Source organism: Schistocerca gregaria, chromosome 1 (assembly GCF_023897955.1).
Source record: "Schistocerca gregaria isolate iqSchGreg1 chromosome 1, iqSchGreg1.2, whole genome shotgun sequence".
Taxonomy (NCBI): domain Eukaryota; kingdom Metazoa; phylum Arthropoda; class Insecta; order Orthoptera; family Acrididae; genus Schistocerca; species Schistocerca gregaria.
Genome location: NC_064920.1, coordinates 537,110,922 through 537,137,940, shown reverse-complemented (window position 1 = coordinate 537,137,940; position 27,019 = coordinate 537,110,922). Strand labels below are relative to the sequence as shown.

General features: G+C 43.0%; 1 protein-coding gene across 1 annotated transcript in view; it reads right to left on the bottom strand.

Moving 5' to 3' along the window:
- LOC126355455 (protein disulfide-isomerase A6 homolog) overlaps positions 1-27,019 on the bottom strand; it is a 53,147-nt gene that overhangs the window by 15,539 nt on the left and 10,589 nt on the right. Inside the window, exons 3-5 of the mRNA XM_050005773.1 lie at positions 16,419-16,646; positions 10,592-10,753; positions 10,271-10,480 (exon numbers count right to left, since the gene is read on the bottom strand). Of these exons, the coding sequence (XP_049861730.1) occupies positions 10,271-10,480; positions 10,592-10,753; positions 16,419-16,646 (600 nt within the window). The remainder of the gene's footprint in view (positions 1-10,270; positions 10,481-10,591; positions 10,754-16,418; positions 16,647-27,019) is intronic.

Below are 27,019 nucleotides of genomic sequence, written 5' to 3'. Positions count from 1 at the left end.
CACCAAAACTTCAGAGGGTTATTTCTATCTATGGATAAAATTTAATTAGCATTGGATGCTTACATGATAAGATATGCATCTGCACACAAGTTGGCAAAAATTTTCTTCATTCAAATTTTATGGTATTTTTGGGAGGCATTATCTCAATTGTCACTTTTGAAAGCCTTTTTTCCTTGCCACAGCTGTAAAGAGCATGCTTTAAGCTTTCAAAGTTATATTGTTTAATTTCTGGATCTTGCCCACCAATGGGTAAGAATACCTATCAAAAGCAGAGGCAATGGATATCGATAAATCAAAAAATTAATAAAATTTGAAGTTTTAAACTAAAAAATGCATAAATATAGTGTCTTAATAGCATAAGATTTTCCTGAAGGTTAGGGAATGTAACTATGCTAGTAAGAAGTGTTTTTACATTATTTTACAGTATAGAATATAAATATAATAAAACCTCAGAAAACGCTCAAGATTATAAAATCTAGAAGATCATAATGGAATGCTATGTTGCTTTAGAACATTCTAACCCTACAATGCATGGTGGTGCATATATGCATTTTCACTTCGTTTCCATCGGCACTATAAAGCACCAATTGTGTTTTTTAATGCTCTTTCCTCGCAGCAGTGATATGTTGCTGATTCACCACTTTCAGTATTTTGCTTTCATTATTGGCAATTTTCACAGTGTCAGTCTTCTGTGCAGTGTAATCTTTGGTGTTGACGTTGTACAATCTTAGTTTTGAGTACTAAGTGTTTGAGTAATCAACAGTCATTGTTTTAGCTGAAGGTGACCACTAAAACAATGTTTTGATGGCCTAATTTGTATATTTTATATGCAAGACTGAGTCTTCTAAGCTTCAAACCCAGATGTTCATCAGATTTCAAAATTGCTTGTAAAAGGTCAATAAATTATTGTATAAAATGCACCAAGAGACCCTTGCACCCAGCTACTTTGTCGGATCAGATGGAACTGATTGTTACAAGTTGTCACCATTATATTATGACAGAAGTCATCTACAAGCAGTTGAGGCAATGTCACCAATGGACAAGGAGCTTCTACAGCGTAGGTCTGGGCTTGATTTTACTGAAGGTGCCCCAATTTGTTCATAACATAATGCCTTGTTGATAACAAAATTTCTGTTCTTGCAGAAGACTTGCTGCAACCCATTTGGTAGTAAAGAACAACACGTAACCAAGAAGACTTTACCAGCAATAACCATTGCGATGTCTGATAGCTGAAGTTACCGACTAATGAAGTTTTCCAAACCTGGTCAGAAAATTTGTACCAAATGTGGCCCAAAAAGAATCATCCTACCATAATAAGCAAGAATCACCACCTACTGAAGACATGGATGTTGTTGATGCTTGCTTTACTAATACTTCATTATCATCACATGGTGAATCGCCATTAAAGCTTCAATGGATCAGCAAAATCCATTCAATGGGATACATAAAGTGCAAAGTTCTGAAAGCCTAAGACAGCATTACTATGGTAATTGCCACAGCTGCTGGTGTGAGCCAAGTAGCCATTGCTCAAATGCAAATGGAAGAGTGCCAGAAATGTAAAGATATGGACATTTTAAGAACTTGAGATATTTCAGGCTTCAAGAAATAGCAGTAAATTTCAAATTTTGACCCTGGCCCCAAACAGCTGGACTATTGGAAAAAAGCAGCTAAAGACTTTGCTGTTTCAACTAAAATCTCTAGGAAACTAGAGACTGAAGATGGAATTTTGGCAACACCTGCAAACTGAAAGGGGAAGATTCGGAAGCAGAAACACTTGCTCCTTTGTAATGTGGAAAACAAATTCATTGTTTATTTAAGTAAAATGGAACTCAACTGAGCTTCTCAAAATTTTGTGATCTTGGCTTCAAAAACATCCAGCTGAGGTGTTTTGAGGGGAGGGGGGCGGGAGAAACTGTATGCAGTTTAGACTTAAAAGACTGTACGCTGCAACAATGCTGTGAGGAATGTCCAGAAAAAATAAAACTAAGAGCTTTTCTTAAAGACCCTTTTAAAGACTATGGTCCTGAAGAAACAGTGTAATACAAGCAATGGGTCCATACTAACAGAAGCAAATTGGAGACATATCAGAGCACTGCTGAAGATTTCATGGTGGCACTGATTTTGAACATTACCAGTTTAAGATGCCATCACTTTCTGACAAAACACTTAAGTTTAAATCATACACAGCTAAAGAAATCTTGCAGAAAATGAATTAATAATATTGATGGATTTTGCTGAGAATTATTCATTTGTTGTTCAACATGTAGTGCTAGGATTTCATTGGAAGCATAGTCAAGCCACATTACATCCATTTGCTATCTTTTTTGGTGGCAAAGAATGTCAGACTATTAGCATTTGTATGATTAGCTACTGTCTCTGTCGTGATAACAATTGCTGTCCATGCCTATCAAATAAACCTAAAAGCATATTTAAAGACAAAGATTGAAAACATGAAGAACATTTATTTATTTAGTAATGGTTCAGCTGCTCAGTATAAGAATTCCAAAAGTTTTATAAATTTATGTCTGCATGAAAAGGATTTTGGCATCACTGGCCAACAGATTTTTTTTTTTTTTTTTTTTGCCGAACAAGCCACAGTAAATCACCTTGTGCTGGCATTGGGGGAACAGCAAAAAGACTAGCACCCCTTGGTAGTTTGCAGAGGCCCTTAGATAACCAAATATTGACTCCACATGATTTGTTCAAATTCTGTGATGACAGTAGTCCAGAAAAAATAAATAAATAAAAAGAAAATAAAAATCAGCTGGATCAAGAAACAATGTTTGACATGGGATACACGATATCTGGAACAAGAGAAAATCGTCAATTTAAGCCAATTAATCGAAATCAGTTTGGATGGTTGGTTGGTTGATTGGGGTTGAAGGGACCAAACAGCAAGGTCATCAGTCCCTTGTTACAAAGGCGGTCAGTTCCGACAGAGGGACAGCTCAGAAGAGTCAAAAACGATAAAAGGTAAAAGGTAAAAGGTAAAAAAAGGTAAAAGGTAAAAGGTAAAAAGGCTAAAAAAGTGCAGTTGTGTCGTCAATGATAAAAACACAAGGAGGGAAGTCAGTAAATGGGCAACCTCAAGAGAGGAAATATCCCACCTGTGATGCAGTACAAGCAAGACCACATGCTATTTAAAAGCGTTCAACCGCCAGAGTGTAAAAGGGCGGATTGTAGAAGGGATTAAACAAACCTAAAAGGTGATAAAAACAGTAAAAGGGAAAAAAGAAGGAACATGGCCAGGGAGGGGAGTCAGGAATCTCCAAGCACAGCCTACAGTGGGAGACATCCCAACCCTCACCGCCCTGCCCCTACTCCAGAGGGAGATGAAAATCCTTAAAACTGAGAATAAAAACCACTTTCACGGAGGAAACTGAGAACCAGTTCAACCATCCGGGAATCGTCTGCTAATATTAAGGGTAAAGTGCAGGGAAGTCTGTACTTGGTACGCAAAGCTAAAAGGAGGGGGCATTCCACCAAAATGTGGGCCACTGACTGGAAAGCTCCACAACCACAAAGTGGGGGTGGCTCACCACGCAAAAGAAAACCATGGGTCAGCCTGGTATGGCCGATGCGAAGACGACAGAGGGTGGTTGAGTCCTTTCGCGAGAGGCGTAAGGAAGAACGCCATGGGACAGGTGTCACCTTAATCGCACGAAGTTTATTAGACAAGGAGGTAGCCTCCCAGGATGTGGCCCATGATTGCGCAAAGTGGGATTTGAGATGAAGCCGTAAATCCGCCACAGGAGGGGTGACAGGGAATGGGGGATAAGTGACTGCTCCCCCAGCCAAACGATCAGCAAGCTCATTTCCTTGGATGCCCACATGGCCAGGGACCCAAAGGAAGCTAACAGAACAAGCAGCATGGTGGAGATCAGCGAGATGGTCATGGATGGAGGAGACCAAGGGATGACGGGAGAAACACTGGTCAAGTGCCTGAAGGCCACTCATTGAGTCTGTACATAACAAAACGCGATTGAGCTTGGACTGTTTAATAAAGGCCAGGGCCCGGAAGACCGCCATCAATTCCGCAGTGAACACCCCACATGCATTTGGCAGATGATTTTCCATGCCTACAGAGGAGGTGAAGGCATAGCCCACACGATCAGCAGATTTAGAGCCATCAGTGTAAAAAACAACAGCATCCCGAAACTCAGATAAAATGCGGCGGAAAAAACAACGGAACACCATCGGGGGAACGGAATCTTTCGGACCTCGGCAGAGATCCATCCGAACTCGGGGCCGAGGAACTAACCAAGGAGGTGTGTTGGGGAGGGAACGTGGGATACAGGAAAAGGAAGGAAGCTGAAAATCATGGCGAAGAGACGCTAGGCGGAGCCCAACCGGTAAACCCGCCCGAGGGCGGGAGTCAGGTGGGCGACTTCCTTGGGCAGGGAACAGTATAGAATAGGAAGGATGAGTGGGAGAGGAACGGACAGCGATTGCATACGAAACCAGAAGCTGGGAGCGCCGAACGGAAAGGGGGGGGATCCCAGCCTCAACCAGGAGACTATCAACAGGGCTAGTCGGGAAGGCACCGATGGCCAAACGGATACCACGATGGTGGACCGGATCCAAGAGGCGCAATGTAGAAGGGGCAGCTGAACCGTAAACTTGACAACCATAGTCCAAGCGAGACAACACTAAGGCCCGATAAAGGTGGAGGAGAGTGGAACGGTCAGCACCCCAAGAGGTGTGGGCAAGGAAGCGAAGGACGTTTAGTTTACGAAAACATCCTATCTTCAGGCGTCTGATATGAGGCAGCCAAGTGAGCTTGTTGTCGAAAAGAAGGCCAAGGAAACGAAACTGTGGGACCACAGGTAATCGTTGTGCATTGAGATAGAGCTCTGGATCGGGGTGGACTGTCACACGGCGACAAAAGTGGACCACTCGCGATTTTAAAGGAGAAAACTGAAATCCGTGTGAGATGGTCCATGCAGAGGCACGCCATATAGCATCCTGGAGCTGCCGCTCTGCAGCGGCCATCGAAGAGGAACTAACCCAAATGCAGAAATCATCCACATACAGAGCAGGAGTGACCAAAGGACCGACGGAGGCCACAAGTCCATCTATAGCAATGAGGAACAGAAGTACACTCAATACGGAACCCTGAGGGATGCCGTTCTCCTGGGTTCGCGGAGAACTTAAAACTGTACCAACCCTAACCCTAAACGAACGATGAAACAAGAACTGGCGGATAAAAATCGGGAGTGGGCCCCGAAGACCCCACTCATGAAGTGTAAGTAAGATATGATGGCGCCAAGCCGTATCATAGGCCTTGCGAAGGTCGAAAAATACAGCAACCAAATGGCGGCGCTGGGAAAAGGCCTGCCGAACTGCGGATTCCAAGCGAAGTAAATGATCGATCGGAGACCGTCCCTCTCGGAAGCCACACTGGTAAGGGGACAACAGACGCCGAGATTCGAGGACCCAAGTGAGCCGATGGGCTACCATCCGTTCAAGTAACTTACAAACAACGTTCGTCAGACTAATTGGCCGATAGCTGTCGACGAACAGGGGGTTCTTACCGGGCTTAATGACGGGAACCATGATGCTATCCCTCCATTGAGAAGGGAAGTCACCCTGGAGCCAAATACGGTTAAATACCCAGAGAAGATGTCGCTGTTGTGGAGCACTGAGATGTTGAAGCAGTTGGTTATGAATGGAGTCTGGGCCAGGGGCCGTATCATGAGAAGAGGAGAGTGCGGAAAGAAGTTCCCATTCAGTAAAAGCGTCGTTGTATGATTCTGACTGGCTGGGGGTAAAACATAAGGCGGAAGCTTCGGCCCGCTGTTTCTGGGGAAGGAAAGCAGCCGGATAGGAGGCTGATGCCGACGCTGTTGCAAAATGGGTCGCAAGGTGTTCCGCGAGAATCAACGGGTCCGTGCAAAGGCCATCCGGGAGGTGAAGACCCGGGAGGGTAGACTGCCGATGGCAACCTTGGAGAGAGCGAAGTGTAGCCCATACCCGCGACAGAGGGACAGCAGAACCGAGGGAAGAAACAAAGCGTTCCCAACACATCCGTTTGCTCCGTTTGATTAAGTAACGGGCTTTTGCGCGAAGGCGTTTAAAGGTAATAAGATTGGCAACGGATGGATGCCTCTTAAGGTGTTGCAAAGCTCGACGGCGATCACGGATGGCAACGGCAATGTCCGAACTCCACCAAGGGACCTGCCGGCGGCGAAATGGTCCAGATGAGCGCGGGATAGCAAGGCTAGCAGCGTGAACAATCGCGTCAGACATGTCACATATGACATCATCAATACCATCCGACAATGAGGGAGAAAAAACGACCTATGCAGTATACAGAGGCCAATTGGCACGTTGGAAGGACCAACGAGGTGATCTGTCCATGGGGGAGCGGGAAGGGAGCGAGAGAATCAACGGGAAGTGGTCACTATCGCAAAGGTCGTCGTGCGGTGACCATTTTAGGGAAGGGAGGAGGGAGGGAGAAGAGAGAGAAAGATCAATGGCAGAAAAGCTACCATGACCGGCACTGAAATGGGTAGGGGAGCCATCGTTAAGAAGGCGCAAGTCGTGGTCGGTAATAAACTGGTCAATGAGATGACCCCGACTATATGGAAATGCACTGCCCCACAAGGGATGATGTGCATTAAAATCGCCAAGTATAAGGACGGGAGGAGGAAGTTGCTGAAGGAGGGCACTTAAGGAGGCAGGTGTAGGAGTTCTGTCAGGAGGGAGATACAGATTGCAAATTGTGACCCCAGAGTCCAGGTGGATCCTAACAGCAACTGCTTCCAATGTAGTTTGGAGAGGAATCCACGTGCTGGCAATGTCCGTTCGGACCAACGTGCAAACTCCGCCAGACGCCCGTAGGGGGCCGACCCGATTTCGACAGAAAGCACGGAAGCCACGGAGGGTTGGTGAGTGACCACCAGTAAAATGAGTTTCTTGTAGAACCACACAAGCCGCAGAGTAAAACGAAAGAAGGGATTGCAACTCTGGTAGGTGACGGTAATAGCCATTACAGTTCCATTGGATAGCCAAAGAACGATGAGTCAATTGGGGGGTGAACAGGCTAATGTCAGTCATGCCGGTGGGTCACCACCCGTCACCGACAAGGAGGGGGCGACATCCATGAATAACAGGTCAGAGTCAGGTTGTGAAGATGGGGACGAGACCTCTGGCGACACCAGAGACTCCTTGTCCCGGGACTTGTGCTTCTTCTTTCTTTCTGTTTGGGATCGTGGAGGGCTGTGCAACAAAATGGAGCCAGCCACAGCAAGATCGGGAACAGAAAGAGAGCGGGCGATCTGGGGGCCCGCAGACCGTGGTTCTCGTGGTGGCCGCGTGGCAGCAGACCTTTGGCCTGGAAGGTGCCGGGAAGGGGGATCCTGCGAGGGGCGCCCATGACCGGCAGACGCCGAAGAAGCAGGACACTTCTCCAGCCGGGGAGAGGAAGCGGTGCCCGGAGGGGATGGTGTGGGAACCGCAGGGGGAGGGGGGAGGAAAGGGGTTCGGGACTGGGGTAAGGAATGAGGAGGAGGGGGTGAAGATACTACTGAAGCATAACTAGTTGTCAGGGTCACTGGATGAAGGCGTGTATACTTTTTACGGGCCTCGGTATAGGTGAGACGATCAAGAGTCTTATACTCCTGTATCTTTTTCTCTTTCTGATACACTGGGCAATCCAGTGACCGTGAAGAATGATTCCCACGACAATTTACGCACACAGGAGGGGGAACACAGGAACTTCCCTCATGGAACGGATGTCCACAGTCACCACAGAGGGGGGCCTGCGAACAGCGCGAAGACATGTGGCCAAAACGCAAACACTTGAAACATCGCATAGGAGGTGGAATGTATGGCTTCACGTCACACCGATAGACCATAATCTTGACCTTCTCAGGGAGGGTGTCCCCTTCAAAGGCCAAGATAAAGGCACCAGTGTCAACGCGGTTGTCCTTCGGACCCCTCTGAACCCACCGAACAAAGTGAACCCCCCGCCGGCTTAGATTGTCCCGAAGTTCCTCATCAGATTGAAGGAGGAGGTCTCTATGGAAAATTACACCTTGCACCATGTTCAAGGACTGGTGTGGGGTAATTGACACAGGAATCGTACCAAGATGGGTACAGGCACGGAGAGCTGCAGACTGGGTAGCTGAAGCAGTTTTAATCAACAGCGACCCAGACCGCATCTTGCTGATAGAGTCCACCTCGCCAAACTTGTCTTCGATGTGTTCAACAAAAAACATAGGTTTCGTATGAGTAAAAGTATCCCCATCAGTTCTGGCGCAAACCAGATAGCGAGGGAAAGGTTTCACCCCCAGCCGACGAGCCTGGCCCTCCTCCCAGGGGGTAGCCACGGAAGGGAAGGCGGAAGGGGCAGAGGAAGCAGCACGTGAAGAATCTTTTCCAGTCAAAGAGATGGCCGGAGAACGGCCAGAGTTGTGGACTCTTATGCGTTTCATGAGCATAGTGTCCGCCCTGATACCACCCACTCCGATCAGGGGCTCTCCTCATGGGCGCCACCCAGCCACAGCAAGGGCCGTCTGGCACGGCGGCCATTGCTGGGAGTTCCGATGCTCCAGGACGACAAGCAACCACTCCTAGGCTTACATGAGGAGGTCACAGCTCAGGTATCAGACGTGTGATCCCTGTGTTTTCAGGGGGCTCAACCAAAAGGGTACATAGCGACCCCACCACACGGGCTGGCTACCGTGCTGGCTATGGACCCTAGCGTCAAACAACGACGTAAAGGAAACGATGGAATCAATGATGATGGCACACGCCGGAGACACTAGGTAAGGTGCTCTTCCCCAAATGGCTCACACTACGGAAGAAAATTTAGTGATGGAGGTCAAACCCCAGAGGGGACCAGAGAATACCAAAAGGATGAAGGAATTACAGAACAAGGCCGAATTGCAAGGTCAACAGAAACCAGGAGAATAGCAGGGCCAACATAAGGAGGGACACCATAAGTAGGGACACCAAGAGAGGGAGAGGAGAGGTCGGAGGGAAGGATGAAGGACAGGAAAGGAGGGGAAGGGAAAGGAAATGCAGCCCGGAAAAAGAAGGAAGGCTGCAATAGCTCGGGGCCCCGTGCTCGCCACGCACGTACTCACAAAAGGACCGCGAGCCCCCTGGGGGGGAAATCAGTTTGGAGAAAGAGTTTATAATGATGCTACAGCATTCACAGTTAATGCCTCTGAAGTAGATGATGAAATTCCAGCAATGTCAATAGCAAATTTACAACTAGGACAGTATGACAATTTCTGGTGAGTTGGAAGTGTGTGTGTGTCTCAAGTTTCACATGAACAACAAGATGTCCTCATCAGTCACATGGTTCTGCTTGTCCCTTCCATTGTCCAACTGCTAAAACCACCTGCTGGATTCCCAAGCAACATATTTTCATGACTAAAAGCACCATCATCATCATCATCATCATCATCATCAGGAAGACAACACTGTTTTTTCAACTTGTCCTTGACAAAATTGTAGAACTATTTAACCAAAAATGGAACTGACTATTTAGTGTTTTTGTTTTGAAACTTTGCTGTGTTGTTTATTATAATTGTTTTATGGCATATGTTAAATTACTGTTTGAAACTGATTTATATAGCCAAATGAAAAATTAATTATGGGACTTCATGAGAAAAATATTTCACTTTTCAATCTCCTCTAAGTGCAAAACTAATAACTCTTGAAATGTATTCTTACTGAGAAAGATCCAGAAATTAAACAATATAGCTTTGAAACTTAAAGCATGCTCTTTCCAGCTGTGGTAAGAGAAAAAGTATTGAACGAGACACAGTCGAGATATTGCCCCCCAAACATACTCTAAAATTTGAACATATAAAATTTTGGCAAACTTTTCAGACGCATATCTTTTCATCTAGGCATCCAATGTTAGTTAAATTTTATCCATATACAGACATCATAGGTAGAAATAACCCCCTTAAGTTTTGGTGTGATTGGTTAATATGAAAAGTAGCAGTGGTCAGTAAAACCTTGGCTCTCAGAACAGCGTGCCAAATTTTTTTTGCCACTTTAGAGGCTTGCATCTATATTTAGGTGTGGCTGAACCCAAATTTTTGCCATGGTGTGATTCAGCATGAAATGTTGTCTATGTGTATTGAGTAAGGAGAATTACACCTAACTTTTAATCCACTACATTTTAACAGAGTTATTTACTATCGAGACAATTTTTATTTCTTCTTGTTTGTGATTAGACCCCCCCCCCCCCCCCCCACACACACACACACAGACATATATAACTAGCTTTATTTGTTGAATGACTGACCTGTTTCACATCTGGAGCAGGAACATTTTCTGCCAGTTTTTCCATTGCCCATGTTACTATATCACTGCTTGTCCTGCCACCAGTGTAGTCTTGAGCCGAGCTTGATTCCTTCTTGCCAGGTCCAAAATATTTTATTGTAGGATATCCCTGTACTCCATACTCATTTGCTGTTACAGTATGTACTGTTGCATCTAAAGCACCAAGTTTTACCTACAACAAAGAAATTCATTTTAAACAAATAAGAGTTAAAATATCAAACAGTTTATCTTTATTTTTCGGTTATCTACCTCTACATAAATATCTGCAACCCATAGTACTCACCTTTCCTTTCAGTTCAGTAGCTGCTTTAGCCCAATGTGGTGCAAGATTCTTACAATGGCCACACCAAGGAGCATAAAATTCAACGAGCCAAATATCTTCAGAATCTAAAACTTTCGATTTGAAGTTACTGTCCGTCAGTTCAATGACATCTTTTGGATCACTCTGTTAAAGACCAAAAGCTTATTTGTTACGGTCACTTTTATACATAAATGTTATATTTCATTAACAAATATTCTGACAAAGTACAAATGACAACAACAAAGATTACGCTCAAAAGTTCTGGAACAGCAGCACGTGTTTACAGTTGCAAGAATACAATTATTGAAACATATACAGTTGCAAACATAATTTGGCACCACTCAATTGAGCCAAATATGAACTGTGAGACAGTCTAATGGGGAACACTTTTTTTCATCAGGGATGCAAAAATCTAAGAAACATGAAATATCCTCAGACTTCAGGAAGAGTGTAATAATCCCAATACCAAAGAGGGCAGATGCTAATGGTTTATTTATGCCCCACACAGCGTTGTCAGTTTAGCAAGTTGTGGTCGCAAAATTATAATACAAATTATCTGTAGAAGAATCGAACGGCTGGTAGTAACTGAACTAGATGAGGAAGAATTTCAGTTCAAGATAAACCGAGGAACATGAAAGGCAATACCGACTTGAACTAAGTAAATAGGTTGAAGAAAAACAAAGGCACATTTGTGAATGCAGAATATCTTTTTGACAGTACTGACTGAAATACAATCTTTGAAATTCCGAATTTGTCAGAGGTAAAATACGAAGGAGAAGAAGGTGAGCCACAACTTGTACAGGACTCACACTGCAATTCTAAGAGATCAAGGAAAGTAACTGGTGGCTCTAGTTGAGAAAGGAGTGATACAGGGTTTTAAACTATCAGCTGTGTTACCGAGTGTGTACATACAGCTAGCAGTAAAGGAAATTGAGGAAAAATCTGACAAAGAAATTTATGTACCTGGAGACAAAAAAAAAAAAAAAATTATTAAATTCTGGCAGAGATGGCAAAAGATTTTTAAAGACCAGTCGACTGAAATGGATAGTATCTTGAAATGAAGTTACAAGATGAACATCAACAAAAGAAAAACACAGGTAGCAGAATGAAGCCAAATTATTATCACATGATGCTGAGGAAATTAAATTAGGAAATGAGATACTAAAAATAGGAAACAAGTTTTGTTACATGGACAGCAAAATAACTAACAAAGGCTGAAGTAGAAATGATACAAAATACAGAATAGCAACAGCAAGGGAAGAACTTCTGAAAAAGAGAAATTTGTTAACACTGAATAAAAATTTGATGTGTCTGGAAGTTGTTTCTAAAATTATTTGTCTGGAATACTGTGATAGATGGAAGTGTAAAATTAATGATAAACAGCACAGATAAGAAGTACATTGAAACTATTGGAATGTGGTGTTATACAAGAACACTGCATATAAGTTATGTAGACTGGGTAACTAATGAAGAAGCATTGAATTAAATAGCGGAAAAAACAGCTTTATGGCATACCTTGACTGAAAGAAGGATTAGGATGGTATGACACATTTGCAGCATTAAGGAATAGTTATTAAAATTGTTATAATAGACGTACAAGGATATGCCAGCATCAGAAGTTCTATTAACAGAAGACGACAGCAATGACCATGTAAAACAGATTCATTCACTGGGCTTATGTATCCATCTGTGACTTCACTGATGGAGATAGAGTGTCTGCAACACAGTACTGATACTTTGTCAAGTCTCAAAGAAATCTGTGGATTGTTCCAGGAATCAAACAAAGCAGTGACTTAACATGCATCATACATGATCCTGGAGCAAACATGATGATAGGTTGACTCCAAATGTCCATATTACCACAGTATGAAATGTCAAGTTATTCATAGTAATATGACCACGAGCTTCACTGTGTTGAGCAGCAGTGAGCACCACCAGCTTGTGTCCTGTAGATCATCAGTACAAATTCGAAACTGATTTGCTCCACTTCTCTTTAAGTACTCTTGGATGATTCAACTTCAAGTATTTCCTGTTTTAAATCACTCACACATGGCCTCACCACTATTGTCTCTTGCCTCGTGCTTTTATATGTGTCAAACATGAGTCCAATTGGTAGTTGATACACTGTTTCAGTATATGACTTACTACACGAGGATGGTTTCAAAAGTTCTCTAAATCACCATGAGAGGTCAGTGCTAGTGCAACGAGTTGTTCACGTAATATTCATTGCGATGTTGCCTGTAAACACATGCCACGTCAGTGCTCTTAGAGGAGAGTTGTGGTACTGACGTGGCTCTGTTAATGTTCCCACGTAGTGATTTGCAAAGATGGGGTGCAGAGTGGGGGCGGGGGGTGGCGGCATTATCGAAATTCCATCAATGACTAAGTACTTCATGAAGAAAGATATGAAAGCAAAGGACATTCATGCCGATTTCCAGAATACACTGGGGGACTCTGCTCCTTCATATTCAACTGTTGCCAAATGGACAAATTAATTTAAATTTGGCCAGAAAAGCTTAGATGAAGATCTGCGCAGTGGTTGACCAAGATGTGTGACTACTCCAGAAATTATTGCAAAAGTGCACAAAATAATCATGGAGGGCCGATTGAAAGTGCGTTAAATTTCTCACGCTTGCCAGATGTCATCTGAAAGGGTATATCACATTTTAACTAAAGAATTAGAAATGAAAAAATTGTCTGAAATATAGGTGCCACTACACTTACTGCTATATCAAAAACGGCATGATACGGGACATATCGGAACAAAGTCTGGCCCATTTTAGGAGAAACTAACAAGATTTTTTGAGCCAGTTTGTGACCATAGAACAAAACTGGGTGCACTACTATACCCCAGAGACAAAACAACAGTTAAAAGCAGTAGAAACAGGCTGATTCCCCACAAGCACAGGAAGCAAAGAAAATTCCTTCAGCACGAAAGGTCATGCATCAGTGTTCTGGGATGCGAAGGGGATTCTGTTTGTATATTATCTCCCCATTGGGCAAACAATTACTGGAGAATACTATGCCTCCTGAACAAATTGCAACAAAAGATACACGAAGAGAGGCCAGGTTTAGCAAGGAAGAAAGTCATCTTCCATCAAGACAATGCGCGCCCACACACATGTACCATCACCATGGAAAAACTAAGTGAAAAAATGTGTGAACTGTTGTCACATCCGCCTTATTAACCTGATATAGGTCTGTCAACCTCCCATCTCTTCCCAAAACTGAAAATTTTTCTTGGATGAAGATTCACTTCAAACAAAGAATTGACAACCACAGTTAATGACTATTTTGCAGGCCTGGAGAGAACTCATTTTCAAGATGGGATCAAGGCACTGGAACATTGTTGGACCAAGTGCATGAATCTACAAGGAGACTACATTGAAAAATAAAGAGAGATTCAGTGATGTAAATACTTTTTTCTTATTCCATTCTGAGAACTTTTCAAACCACCCTCTTACATTGGCACTCAACTTTATTTTCAAAGTTTTGAGTTTGTTAAGTGAGGTTTTACAGTTTTTAACTCTTATTAATTATAGGAACTGATGATGTAAAAAACATATTACTTGAAATAACGTAATAACAAAAATGAAGTAATCTAGACGACATTACTCAGGAAATTCATTATGATCACTGATTCTTATCAGTACTTTACTTACAGTACTTTACTTTACAGTTAATAAACTGCCAAGAATGTAGTAACTTGTAAAATATTTAGGCTCCCTGAAAACATGTGAGAAACATTTAAACAAGGACCATAGTAAAATTTTTGCAGCATCTAATGAATTTAAAAAATAAAGGAAGTTTTGTAAACCATCCATAAAAATCCTATTGCTAAATGGGATTTGTTACACTAAACCTCAATGCTGCTTACAAATTTACCCATCTGATTCACTTAACTAATGTGTGTTACAGTCCAATGTACCTTTCAATATACAGTGTGATTATAATTAAATTTAAACTTTCAAACAGCTTTAGAAACACCACCACTAGTCAGAATGACACCAAATTGCAATGGAATATTATCAGTGAAGGGGGACAATGTATGGCAGAAGAAAAATGAAGAGTTACAAAAAGTAGCAACAGATGGCACTGTAAGCATCATAATTTAATAGGAGTCAACTACAGATGACAAATGAATCGTACAACGATTCCCAAAGTGTACATCTGACATTAGAAAAACTGTACTACTCTGTGTGGATGGGTGTACAGATGTGCTACTGTTACTTGCATAAGCCCATCCACCACAGCAATACGGAATGGGAAAAATCTGTTTTTAGTTATCGTGAGGCCAAAAGCTGCATAAAAAGCAGCAATCAAAAACAAACCGGGTAATTAATTTCCATGTGACTGGCGTGAAACGTATTCAATATGCTGTCCCACAACTGATCAAAGTGTTTCCGGAGTCACATTCAGAATGTGTTGTGCAATGTGTGCCTTCGATGCAGCTAAGTTTGCAATAGGAACCCTGAACACATCTTTCAGATAGCCCTACAGCCAGAAGTCACATGGATTAAGATCAGTTGATCGGAACAGCCAGGCTGTAAGGAAATGGCAGCTGATAATTCTAGCGTTTCCGAAATGGCACTTCAGAAGCCACTTAATTGCATTTGCAATGTGCGGAGATGTGCCATCGTACATAAAAATAATCCCACCCACACATCCACACAGTTGGAGAGCTGGTATGAAGTGGTTGCGCAAAAGACACTCATAGCGCTTACCAGTGACAGACAGGTATCAGGGCTGGAAGCACCGGCCTCTTTGAAAAAATATGACCCTATGATAAATGACGCTGTAAATCTGCACCACACAGTGACCTTTTCAGGATGAAGTGGCACTAGTTAATTTGCATGTGGATTTTCCATTGCCCACAATCAACAATTCTGTGTATTGACATATCCTGTCAGATGGAAGTGGGCTTCGTCAGTCCACAAAATCTTCCACGGCCAATCATTGTCCCCTTCAATGCAAGCAAGAAATTCTAAAGCAAATGTTTCTCTTGCTGGCAAGTCAACAGGAAGCAACTCGTTCACATGGGTAATTTTGAATGGATAGCAAAGAAGGATGTTACATAGGATTTTATGCACCGTGCTCATGGGTATGTCCACTGTTCAGGCAATTCCCCATGAACTACACGTTTGTCCACCATCACTCTTCTCCTGCATTGCTATGGCCACTGCTTCCTCAGACATCAAATCAATTTGCTTCCACCCTCTACCAGGTTGCACACCAAAAGAACCCATCTTTTCGAATTTCCAAATCATTTTCTCCAGAACCACAGCAGTCGTCAGACCAAAGCCTTTTTTCAAACCCTTCAGTGTCCGGAACTTCTGTGGAGTGAGTGCACTGTCATCATTCTTTTAATACAGCTTTACAAGCAGAGCATGATCCTGCATTGAGACAGTCTGGCAAGCGTCGCAGATGTGAATGGAGGATAACTGTGTACTCAGCGTGTTTATACTACCTTCAATGGGTCGTGTGCATGAAAGGTGTTTTCCATTTATGTATTCAGACACATACAGCGCCATCTACTGACCAATTTTCACACTTTTTTTCCTTCTGCCATACGTTTTCACCCTTCTCCTATAATATTCTGTTGCAATTTGATGTCATTCTGATCAGTGGTGTTATTTCTACAGCATTTTGAAAGTTTAACTTTGATTATAATCACACTGTACATCAATTTAAAACTTTTAAAGAAATATTTAGGGAGTCACTGCTAACAATAAACAAAACATGTATTTTAAACATCTGAAGCAAGAGAGCAGCAACAAAAGTGATTATTAAATAATTGTTTAATTTTTACCTTTGAACTGCTACCACTTCGTTTTCCACCAAGTTGAATGTTAACTTTATCCCGAAGTGCTTTAAATCCAGAATCAACAAGTCCTTCAGCTGTTCTAGGACCACTGTAATCTTCTGGTTTGCTCTTATCTGATCCAAATATTTTTACCGTTGGAAATCCTCTAACACCATACTGGGAACTTAAAGACTTGTGTTCATCTGCATTCACTGCTCCTACTTTAATAACACCCTGGAAAAAAATAAAACAAATTAAAATGAACAATATTTCTCCCTATATGTGATTAATTGAAACATTGTTGTGCATCTTAAACTAATAAATATAAATTTTTGACTGTATACAAAAGTTTGTACACTTTTACTATTCTTTCCAGGAAGCCCCAATGAACCACTTAGTAATGTATTAGTAACATTATTTGAGGTATACAAATCCTGAAGAGATACCACATCACAGGAAGATTTTTCTTCCTAACCAGAGACAAAACAAAGAACCAAAAAATGTAATCGGGCAGCTAGTTTTCTGCCAGATTCTAGTCCAGCAGCTTGATGAATAAATTCAGGTTACTGTACAGTCAACTATTTCCTCATTTTGTCTCATATCCCTGACATTTCCACATGACAAAAGTTAGAATAAATCACAAGTAACTGAACCAAGAAATTCCAATGGATACTAGCGACATCAAGCACCAAACCACCAACAAACGTACAGAAAGAAACTTGACAAACTATGTATCAGCAAATATAAATACAATTTTAGAAATTTTAATTAAGTATTTATTTAATATATTCAAGGATAAGAGGAGTACTCAGCATTAATAACCACTATGAAGCCACTACCAAAGCCACTCAACATAAAGTGAAATCATCATATTGCATGTCTTCTCCAATATGAAGCCATGAGCCACAAAAATTACATGATTCAGTGTATACGGAAAATGGTAAAATCAAACCACTGAAGGCAATACTGGTGCCAGAGCTGACAAATAATTTATGAAAAAGTAATAATGTAAGAATCGGTTCAGTATATAGCCCAGAACAGACAAGGGGTCTCCCAGAGTTCATCTATGGCAACAGAAATACCACCTGCCTCAGACCGCCACCAATTGAATTAAGGGTGATGAAAGTTAAAGAGTAAAGAATATATTCTAGCCAAGAGATTCATAACAATAAAAGTGAGAAGGTTAAAAATGAAATGGAGAACAGCTGACCCACCAAAAATACAAGGAGACAGAATTAATGAAGGCAGTATATGGGTGTGCCCAGGTGAGGGCACCCCAGGGATCTGCATGCAATGGGATTCACCTGTTCCACAGCTGCCTCACACCTGATCCATTACAGTACAGTGTTATGGAGGGGAGCAGCACCCAGTAATTTCACAGAGTACTATTGTCAAAATGAAAAGTAGAATGTGGCAGAGAAAGGGGGAAACCATATCTAAAAGCAATTGGAACAGAGTTGAAGAGGGGTAGTGTAGGCAGCTGGCAAAGGAGGCAGAGTCAAGAGTACTTCCCACACCCAACATGGAGCACGAGATGCCCCAACCACCCTACTCCTGCCCCGAGAGTAGTTAAAAAATTATCTCTGAGAAGAAAAGCCACTTCCACAGAGAAAACTAAGAACTAATTCAACTGTCTGTAAGTTGCCCACCAATATTAGAAGCAAAGAATTTGAAAGACCATACTTAACATGGAGAGCAAGAAGAGGGCATTCCGCCAGGATATGAGCTGCTGTCTAATGCTCTGCAACCACAATGTGGTGGTGGCTTGTTACATAAAATAAAATTATGAGTTAGTCTATTATGACCAATGTGAAGGTGACACAGGACTGTGGATTTCTTCTTGGAGGAACAGAAGAATGAGGGTCTCAACTGTAGTCCAGAGAGTGCAGAGTTTATTGGAGAAGGCAGCAGTTTATCAGATGACTTTCCATCTCAGAGTGAGGAGAGGTCTTATCTGCATCCTGCAAATCCAAGCCATGGGTGGTCAAAGTGAATGTTGGGTGAGATATCACTTGTCTAGCTAAACGGTTGGCCAGTTCATTCCCCGGGATATCCATAAGACTGGGGACCTAGAGAAAGACAATGGAGCAAGCAGTGTGACCAAGACCAGATAAGAAGTTCATAAATAGCAGGCATCATAGGGAGACAAGATTAACATCACTCAATAGCCTTGAGACACCTCATTGAGACACTACAAATTAAAACGCATGTGAGGTAGTTTTCTTAAGGAAATGTAGGGCTCTGTTAATGGCTATCAGCTACACCATAACAACATTATACACTCCTGGCAACACATGTTCCTGACAGTTGGGAAATGTAAAAACATATCCCTTATTTATGGATTTAGAGCTGCAACTGTAAATGATACTCCTGAAGAACCGAGAGGACAAAGAGAAAGAGAGAGAGTACAGTGAGCACAATATAAGGGGGTTATGCAGAGATCCCATCAGAAGGCCTAGAGGTGCATTCCAATCTACATCTACATCTACATGGATACTCTGTACATCACATTTAGGTGCCTGGCAGAGGGTTCATAAAACCAACTTCACAATTCTCTATTATTCCAATCTCGTATAGCGCACAGAAAGAATGAACACCTCTATCTTTCTCCCTGATTTCCCTTATTTTATCGTGGTGATTGTTCCTCCCTATATAGGTCGGTGTCAACAAAATACTTTCCCATTCTGAGGAGAAAGTTGGTGATTGGAATTTCATGAGAAGATTCCGTCGCAACAAAAACCGTCTTTCTTTTCACGATTTCCATGATGGTTTGTTTTACCCAAGTGTAGGCGTCAGGAGGTTGATGCCCTTGCATGCAAAAGGTTGGAAGGTTAGGAACTTGACAGACGGTGGTTGCATATATGAGCAAGAGCTGGTCCCATCAGAACTGAAAACTGAAGATTTCCAATTTTGCAAAGAGATGGTCTGTGGCACTAGTAGGGAAGAACCCAGTGGCCAGTCTTCCTCCACAACAAAGGACTGGGTTCTACAATTTCAAAGCTTAAGGTATCACCAAGCCATAAGCCTGGCAACCACAGTCCAATCTGAATGAGACGAGTGTCCAGTAAATATTTGGAAGAATAGAATGCTCTGCACACCCAGAAGTGTGGGCAAGGAACCAGAGAGCATAAAGCTTTCGCATGTTATTAGTCTGATGAATATGGGGCAGCTAAATCAGGGTTTTTTATTATTATCAAAGAGGAAACCATAAATTCAGGACTATGCAACCACAATGGTGTCTAAAATTGAAGCGACAAACAGAAATTTTGCAAGGTAGCATTTGTTTTGCCACAAAACAGTATAAACAGGTGATAGTAAAATAAAAACAACGTAAAGAATCCAGAATGTAAGCAACTGCAACATACATAACAGTACAAAAAAATGTTCATTTTTTCCAACTTTTAACAGGGTTGCACATACATTCCCACAACTGATTATAGTGCCCAGTATGAGGTGTGACCACCTCTTGCAGCAATACTGGCCTAAAGATGATGGGGCAGGTTGCGTATGATGTCACCAAGCTCATGTTGGAGCAATAACACCCATTCTTCTTGCAGAGTTGCTCAAGTCTTATGGAGCAGTTGGTGGATGCTTATGTGATGGAATCCGTCTCCATATTGCATCCCAGACATGCTCTATGGGATTTAAATCTGAAGAGTGAGCAGGCTACCTCATGCGTGCAATCCCTTCTGTTTCCAAGAAAATATCAACCACCTGTGCTCTCTGAGGTCGAACATTATTGTCCACTAATACAAAGTCTGGACCCACAGCACCTTGCAACAATCACACACGGTCTCAAAATCTCAGCATGATACCTGATAGTAGTTGTTAAACCTTGCCGATTCACCTGTACAATTTCACGAAGAGCTGTTCAAGTGATCAGCACAATCCCTGCCCACATCATTAGAGTCCCTTCTCAATATTGATCTCTTTCCACAATGTTTGGATCCCGAAACAGTGTTCAACATTCCTTCCCAGATCTGAATTCGAGATTCGCTCTCCAGACCATTTCTGGGCTCATTTGTGAAAAGAACATTAGCCCACTGTTCGACCACCCAAAGTGGCATGTTGACGACTCCACCCTAGACATTCCCTTCTGTGAAGACCCGTCAGAGGTACACATACGGCAAGTCTCCAACAATAAAGGCCAATCTGCTGAAGTGTTCTGTACACTGTTTGCCTAAATACAGCACATCCAGTGGCTGCTGCATGGTCAGATGCCAGTTGCTGTGCTGTACTGTACTGTACTGAGCCAGTGCTATTGTACCCTTACAGCCAAATAACTGCCTTCTCTTTCTGTTTTCATACATGGTCGGCCCTGCCCTGGTCCTTCGGTATCTACAAACTGCCGCCACATCCGAGAAACAACAGAATGATTCACTTTAAGCCAACATCAGATTCACATATGTCCTGCTTCCATTCTTCCTACGCCTCTCCACAGGACAGAGTGTGAAGGGGGTCTTTTCTCTATGCCATACTGCACCATCTGTGACTGTGTAAATAGTGATTGTGAATGTGGGGCTACCAAACAAATACTACCCTGTTTGATGGGTGCCCCGATGTCATCGCTGGCATGGTTGTCCCTTGACCAGAATGCCTCTTCCGCGCAGAATACGACCATACAGACATCTCTGGACAGTTGGTATGATTATATCGTGACAGACACAGGATGGGGATGTAGCAGTTTGTTGTTTTAATTTTGGACACCATTGCAAGTACAAGTTCTTGATACTCAAGAAGGGTTCTCGGTCAGGAGTGGTATGACGACAGGAATACACGACTTGCAGCAGGTAACAGGTAGCAATGAGAGTCGATCGAAGTGGAGGCCCAGTGGATGGCACCTTGGAGCTAGTGTTCGGCTGAGGCTGCAGGGTAGATGCTATATGAATTGCTTAAGTTAACAAAATGTATTGCAGGCATGATCAGTGGTCCAATGGAGGTCACTAACTGAATGGTTGACTATATTGTGCCTCCCGGTAACCATACTGATAGGGGAGATGAAACATCCCCAAGATTTGAGAATCTAAAATAGGTCAGTGACTATCCTTTCCATAAATTTGCTGAGCACATTTTAAGGTTAATTGGTCAGAGGCCGTCAATAGATTTTGGGTTTCTGCCTGGGTGACCAATGACACTATCTTGTCATTATGAAGAGGACACCCTCGAGCCAAATACAGTTCAAGAACTTGAGGAGAAGAACCTTTTGAATATCATTCAGATTTTAGATCATCGGACTATGAATCTAATCAGGATATTATGGCACATTGTGTAGCAAGGCAAGAGCCTGAAGCAGTTCTCAGTCAGTGAAAGGATCATTATACTTTTAAGCATGGCAGGTGGGTGAAGAACAGGAAGAGATCTTCAACATCTTGTTTATGCTTTCAAAAGGTAGGTCAGGTGATAATAGGATGCCGACACTGTAACACAGTGTTCAGCAAGAACATACACTTTGGTATAAAGCCCACCCTGCAGGAAGATACCAGAAGAGTTGTCTAGCTTTGGCAGCCCGCACAATCTTTGCCCACACTTGGTATGAAGAGGCACATGCCTATAGTGAGGAGATGTAGTGCTCCAATCATTTCTCCTTACTGCTTTACAACGGACAGCAAGCCTCAGCATGAAGTCTCTTGAAAGTGAGGAGGGCTGTCTGAAGGATGTTGGTAGAGATGGGATTGCAAAGTTCTGCACCAATCCTGAATAGCTGTAGAAAGGGGTGTATATCAGTTCCAGTGGCATGGACGATTGCGTCAGGCTGTCTTCCACATCACTGATGCGATCTGACAGATAGGGTGAAGTGACAGCAGAGGCACACAACTGCCACATGGCTTTTTGAAGCATCCAATATGTTAATTAGTCAGTAAGGCTATGGCAAGGAAGTAACAGGACATTGGAAGGTGCTCACTGTTACAAATATTGTCATGTAGCAACCACTGTAGGGAAGCCATGAGATTGGAGGCAGAAATCAGAAGGTTGACAGTTGAAAAGACGCCACAGGAAACACCAAAGTGGGCAGGAGTACTACCATTGAGGAGAGAGAGAGATCAAGACTGGAAAAAAGTTGGTCATTCAGAAGGCCCCTATCAGACAAAGTGGGACTTCTCACCACACGGAGTAGTGCACATTGAAATAATCCCCATCAGGAGAAACAAAGAGGGAGGGGGGGATGAGAGGAGGAGAGAAGATGGATTAAGATCTACCGAAGGTACATAAACATTACACATGGTTTATTGCTGGGGTTATTTGCACTCGCGTCACTACTGCTTACAATGTGGTACACAAGAGAAATCTACTCGCTGACAACATCTGTACAAATTAATATAACTACTCCTCCATTTGCCCCCCCCCCCCCCCCAAGGGTCCATATGGTTCCAACATGTTGCTTCTTAACCTCTAAGCATTGGGGAACAATCATCATCACTGAAGTGTGGTTCTCGCAAAGCAACAAAGAGTGCAGCACAACAAGAAATTAGTTTTAGTTCAGGCAGGTAACAATAATATCCATTGTAGTTCAACTGGATTATCATGTCGAGTGTGTCCTGGTTAGCTGTGGTTATCTTTCTCTTTCAAAACTTTTGGTGCTTTAGTCTTGTGAGCATCTCCTTCAGCCTGTAACTGGAGATTTCTTGGGAGAGGCTCCAAGAGGAAGCCCTGCCACCAGGCAGATACTGGAGAATGATGCTGCTTCTAAGGTCGGGTGCAAGGAGTGGTTACTGAAGGCTGTGCCTTAGGACACACAGAAAGTGAGTACGGTTAGCTTTTAAAATGTTGAAGTAGGTGGTGTGATCACTGTAACTTTTGCATAATTTGTAACCTTTATATACAAAGGTGGTTGTGAATTGATTTTCCAAAGTTTCCACATTTTGGGTATGCTGTGCAACGAGATGATGTCCAATGCATAAGCCACGGAAATCTTTCTCACATTGTTGGATACAAGTTTTACTAACAGCTATACAAACCTACCTAACTTTATTTGAACACTTCCTTCAAGTGTAATATGAAAGCTTCGGTTTCTTATCAGTTATATTTGGACTTTTTTTCTGCAAAAATGAACATCTCCTCATTCTACATTAGCTCATACCTCTTCACTTGTCTGGAGCATTAGGTCTCTGTAAAATAACTCTAGTAGCATATACAGAGGTTTATGTGGTGTAATGGTCGCTTGTACATCACCCAGTCTTTCACATATTTTAAGTGCTCGGGATTGTGCAGCACAGAAGGCTGATCAAAAGTGATCCATTTCGCAATCCCCCCCTCCAAGTCCACTTCTCGAAATTTATCTTCTATTTGTTCCATGAATTAACAGTTTTGTTGCTGTAGAAGTATCTCCATCTGTTTTTGGTTTTGTTTCCAGTCGTCTGGCTTGACCCTTTCCCCCTGATGTAGCCAGGGTAGGAAAAGCAGTTTGATTGTAACTGCCCATACCTCTTTGTTCAGACAGTCAGATCATTATGGTCATTATGTTGGTTTAGTTTGATGTTTTTCCATGTGTGAAACGTCCATTCTGATGACACCTACTCCAACCAGGAGCTCTTCCCATGGAAACCACAGCGAAGATCGTCTGGCATGACAACCACTAATAGGAATCGTGTTCCAAGGGGGTAGGCATCTAGCACTTGGGAAGCTAGCAGCTTAGGCATCAGAAATGTGATTCCTGTGTTGTTAGGATGCTCTACTGAAAGGTTAAATAATGACCCCACCATTTCTGATTGATTACAATGTTTAGTTTGAAGCACATATGAGTACACAATTGTTGTGCACTGAGGATCTCTAACACAGCTAGCAGATGGCACTATTTAAAGCACTCTTAACCAGCCGGAAACACACACACACACACACACACACACACACACACGCACACACACACACACACACACACACACACACACAGTCTCCAGCTGCTGAGGATGCACTGAGGAGGAGCAGCACATGATGGGAGATGCAACTGAGTTGTGCGGGGTAGGGATGAAATTGGGGTAGGATGGGGGAGGAATAGCAGCGTAGGGGTGGAGGGACCAAAGAGTGCTGCTTGCAGAACCATACAAGGATGAAGTGGAGAGAGAGAGAGAGAGAGAGAGAGAGAGAGAGAGAGAGAGAGAGAGAGAGAGAGCAGGGCAACTAGGTACAATTGCGAAGTTACAACACGGGGCTGGGGAGGGTTAGTGGAAAAGGAGAGACGTAAAAAGTCTGTGTGTGCATTGGTGAAATTGAGAACTGTTTAGTGATGGAATGGGAACAGAAAAGTGGCTTGGGGAAAAAGGACAAAACTGACAAAGATTGAGGCCAGGAAGATTACAGGAACATAGGAGGTATTGGAGGGAAAGTTTCCACCTGTGCAATTCAGAAAAGGTGGTGCTGGTAGGAAGGACCCAGATGGCACAGGCTGTGAGGCTGTCATTCAAATGGACAACAATGTGTTGGAAGGTGCACTTAGCAATGCAGTGGTCCTGCTGTTTTTTGGTCACAGTTTGTCGATGGCCATTTATGCAGACAGGCAGTTGGTTGACATGCCCATGTAGAATGCAACACAGCGGCTGCAGCTCAGCTTTTAGCAGCCCCTCCTTGGATGGGATAGCTGATGCTTGTGACCAGACTGGAGCAATAGGTGGTGGGAGAATGTATGGAACAGACATTTCATCCACATCTACAAAAGGTATATGAGCCATGAGCAAGAGGTTGGGAGCAGGAGTCGTGTAGGGATGAACGAGGATATTGTGTAGGTTTGGTGGGTGGCGGAATACCACTGGGGGAGAGGTGGGAAGGATAGTGGGTACGACATTCATTTCAGGGCACAATGAGAGGTAGTCAAAACCCTGGTAGAGAATGCGATTCAGTTGCTCCAGTCCTGGGTGGTACCATGCAAGACACATCGGGAATGCTCCTATGTCACCAGACATCGGGACTTTGGTAGGTGGTGGTTGATTGGAGAGATGTTTGTTGTTGTGGTCTTCAGTCCTGAGACTGGTTTGATGCAGCTCTCCATGCTACTCTATCCTGTGCAAGCTTCTTCATCTCCCAGTACCTACTGCAACCTACATCCTTCTGAATCTGTTTACTGTATTCATCTCTTGGTCTCCCTCTACGATTTTTACCCTCCACGCTGTCCTCCAATGCTAAATTGGTTATCCCTTGATGCCTCAGAACATATCCTACCAACCAATCCCTTCTTCTGGTCAAGTTGTGCCACAAACTTCTCCCCATTCCTATTCAATACCTCCTCATTAGTTATATGATCCACCCATTTAATCTTCAGCATTCTTCTGTAGCACCACATTTCAAAAACTTCTATTCTCTTCTTGTCCAAACTATTTATCGTCCATGTTTCACATCCATACATGGCTACAATCCATACAAATACTTTCAGAAATTACTTCCTGACACTTAAATCTATACTCTATGTTAACAAATTTCTCATCTACAGAAACGTTTTCCTTGCCATTGCCAGTCTACATTTTATATCCTCTCTACTTCGACCATCATCAGTTATTTTGCTCCCCAAATAGCAAAACTCCATTACTACTTCAAGTGTCTCATTTCCTAATCCAATTCCCTCAGCATCGCCCAACTTAATTCGACTACATTCCACTATCCTCGTTTTGCTTTTGTTGATGTTCATCTTACACCCTCCTTTCATGACACTGTCCATTCCGTTAAACTGCTCTTCCAACTTCTTTGCTGTCTCTGACAGAATTACAATGTCATCGGCGAACCTCAAACTTTTTATTTCTTCTCCATGGATTTTAATACCTACTCCGAATTTTTCTTTTGTTTCCTTCACTGCTTGTTCAATATACAGATTGAATAACATCAGGGATAGGCTACAACCCTGTCTCACTCCCTTCCCAACCACTGCTTCCCTTTCATGTCCCTCGACTCATAACTGCCATCTGGTTTCTGTACAAACTACATAGCCTTTCGCTCTCTGTATTCTACCCCTGCCACCTTCAGAATTTGGAAGAGAGTATTCCAGTCAACATTGTCAAAAGCTTTCTCTAAGTCTACAAATGCTAGAAATGTAGGTTGGCCTTCCCTTAATCTAGCTTCTAAGATAAGTCGTAGGGTCAGGTTAGGTCAGGTTAGTGTTGTTTAAAGTCCCGTCGACAACGAGGCCATTAGAGACTGAGCGCAAGCTCGGGTTAGGCAAGGAAATCGGCCGTGCCCTTTCGAAGGAACCATCCCGGCATTTGCCTGAAACGATTTAGGGAAATCACGGAAAGCCGAAATCAGGATGGCTGGAGATGGGATTGAACCATCGACCTCCCGAATGCGAGTCCAGTGTGCTAATCACTGCGCCACCTCGCTCTCGTAGGGTCAGTATTGCCTCATGTGTCCCAATATTTCTATGGAATCCAAACTGATCTTCCCCGAGGTCGGCTTCTACCAGTTTTTCCCCATTCGTCTGTAAAACATTCACATTAGTATTTTGCATCAATGACTTGTTAAACTGATAGTTCAGTAATTTTCACATCTGTCCACAACTGCCTTCTTTGGAATTGGACCTATTATATTCTTCTAGAAGTCTGAGGGTATTTCGCCTGCCTCATACATCTTCCTCACCAGATGGCAGAGTTTTGTCAGGACTGGCTCTCCCAACGCTGTCAGTAGTTCCA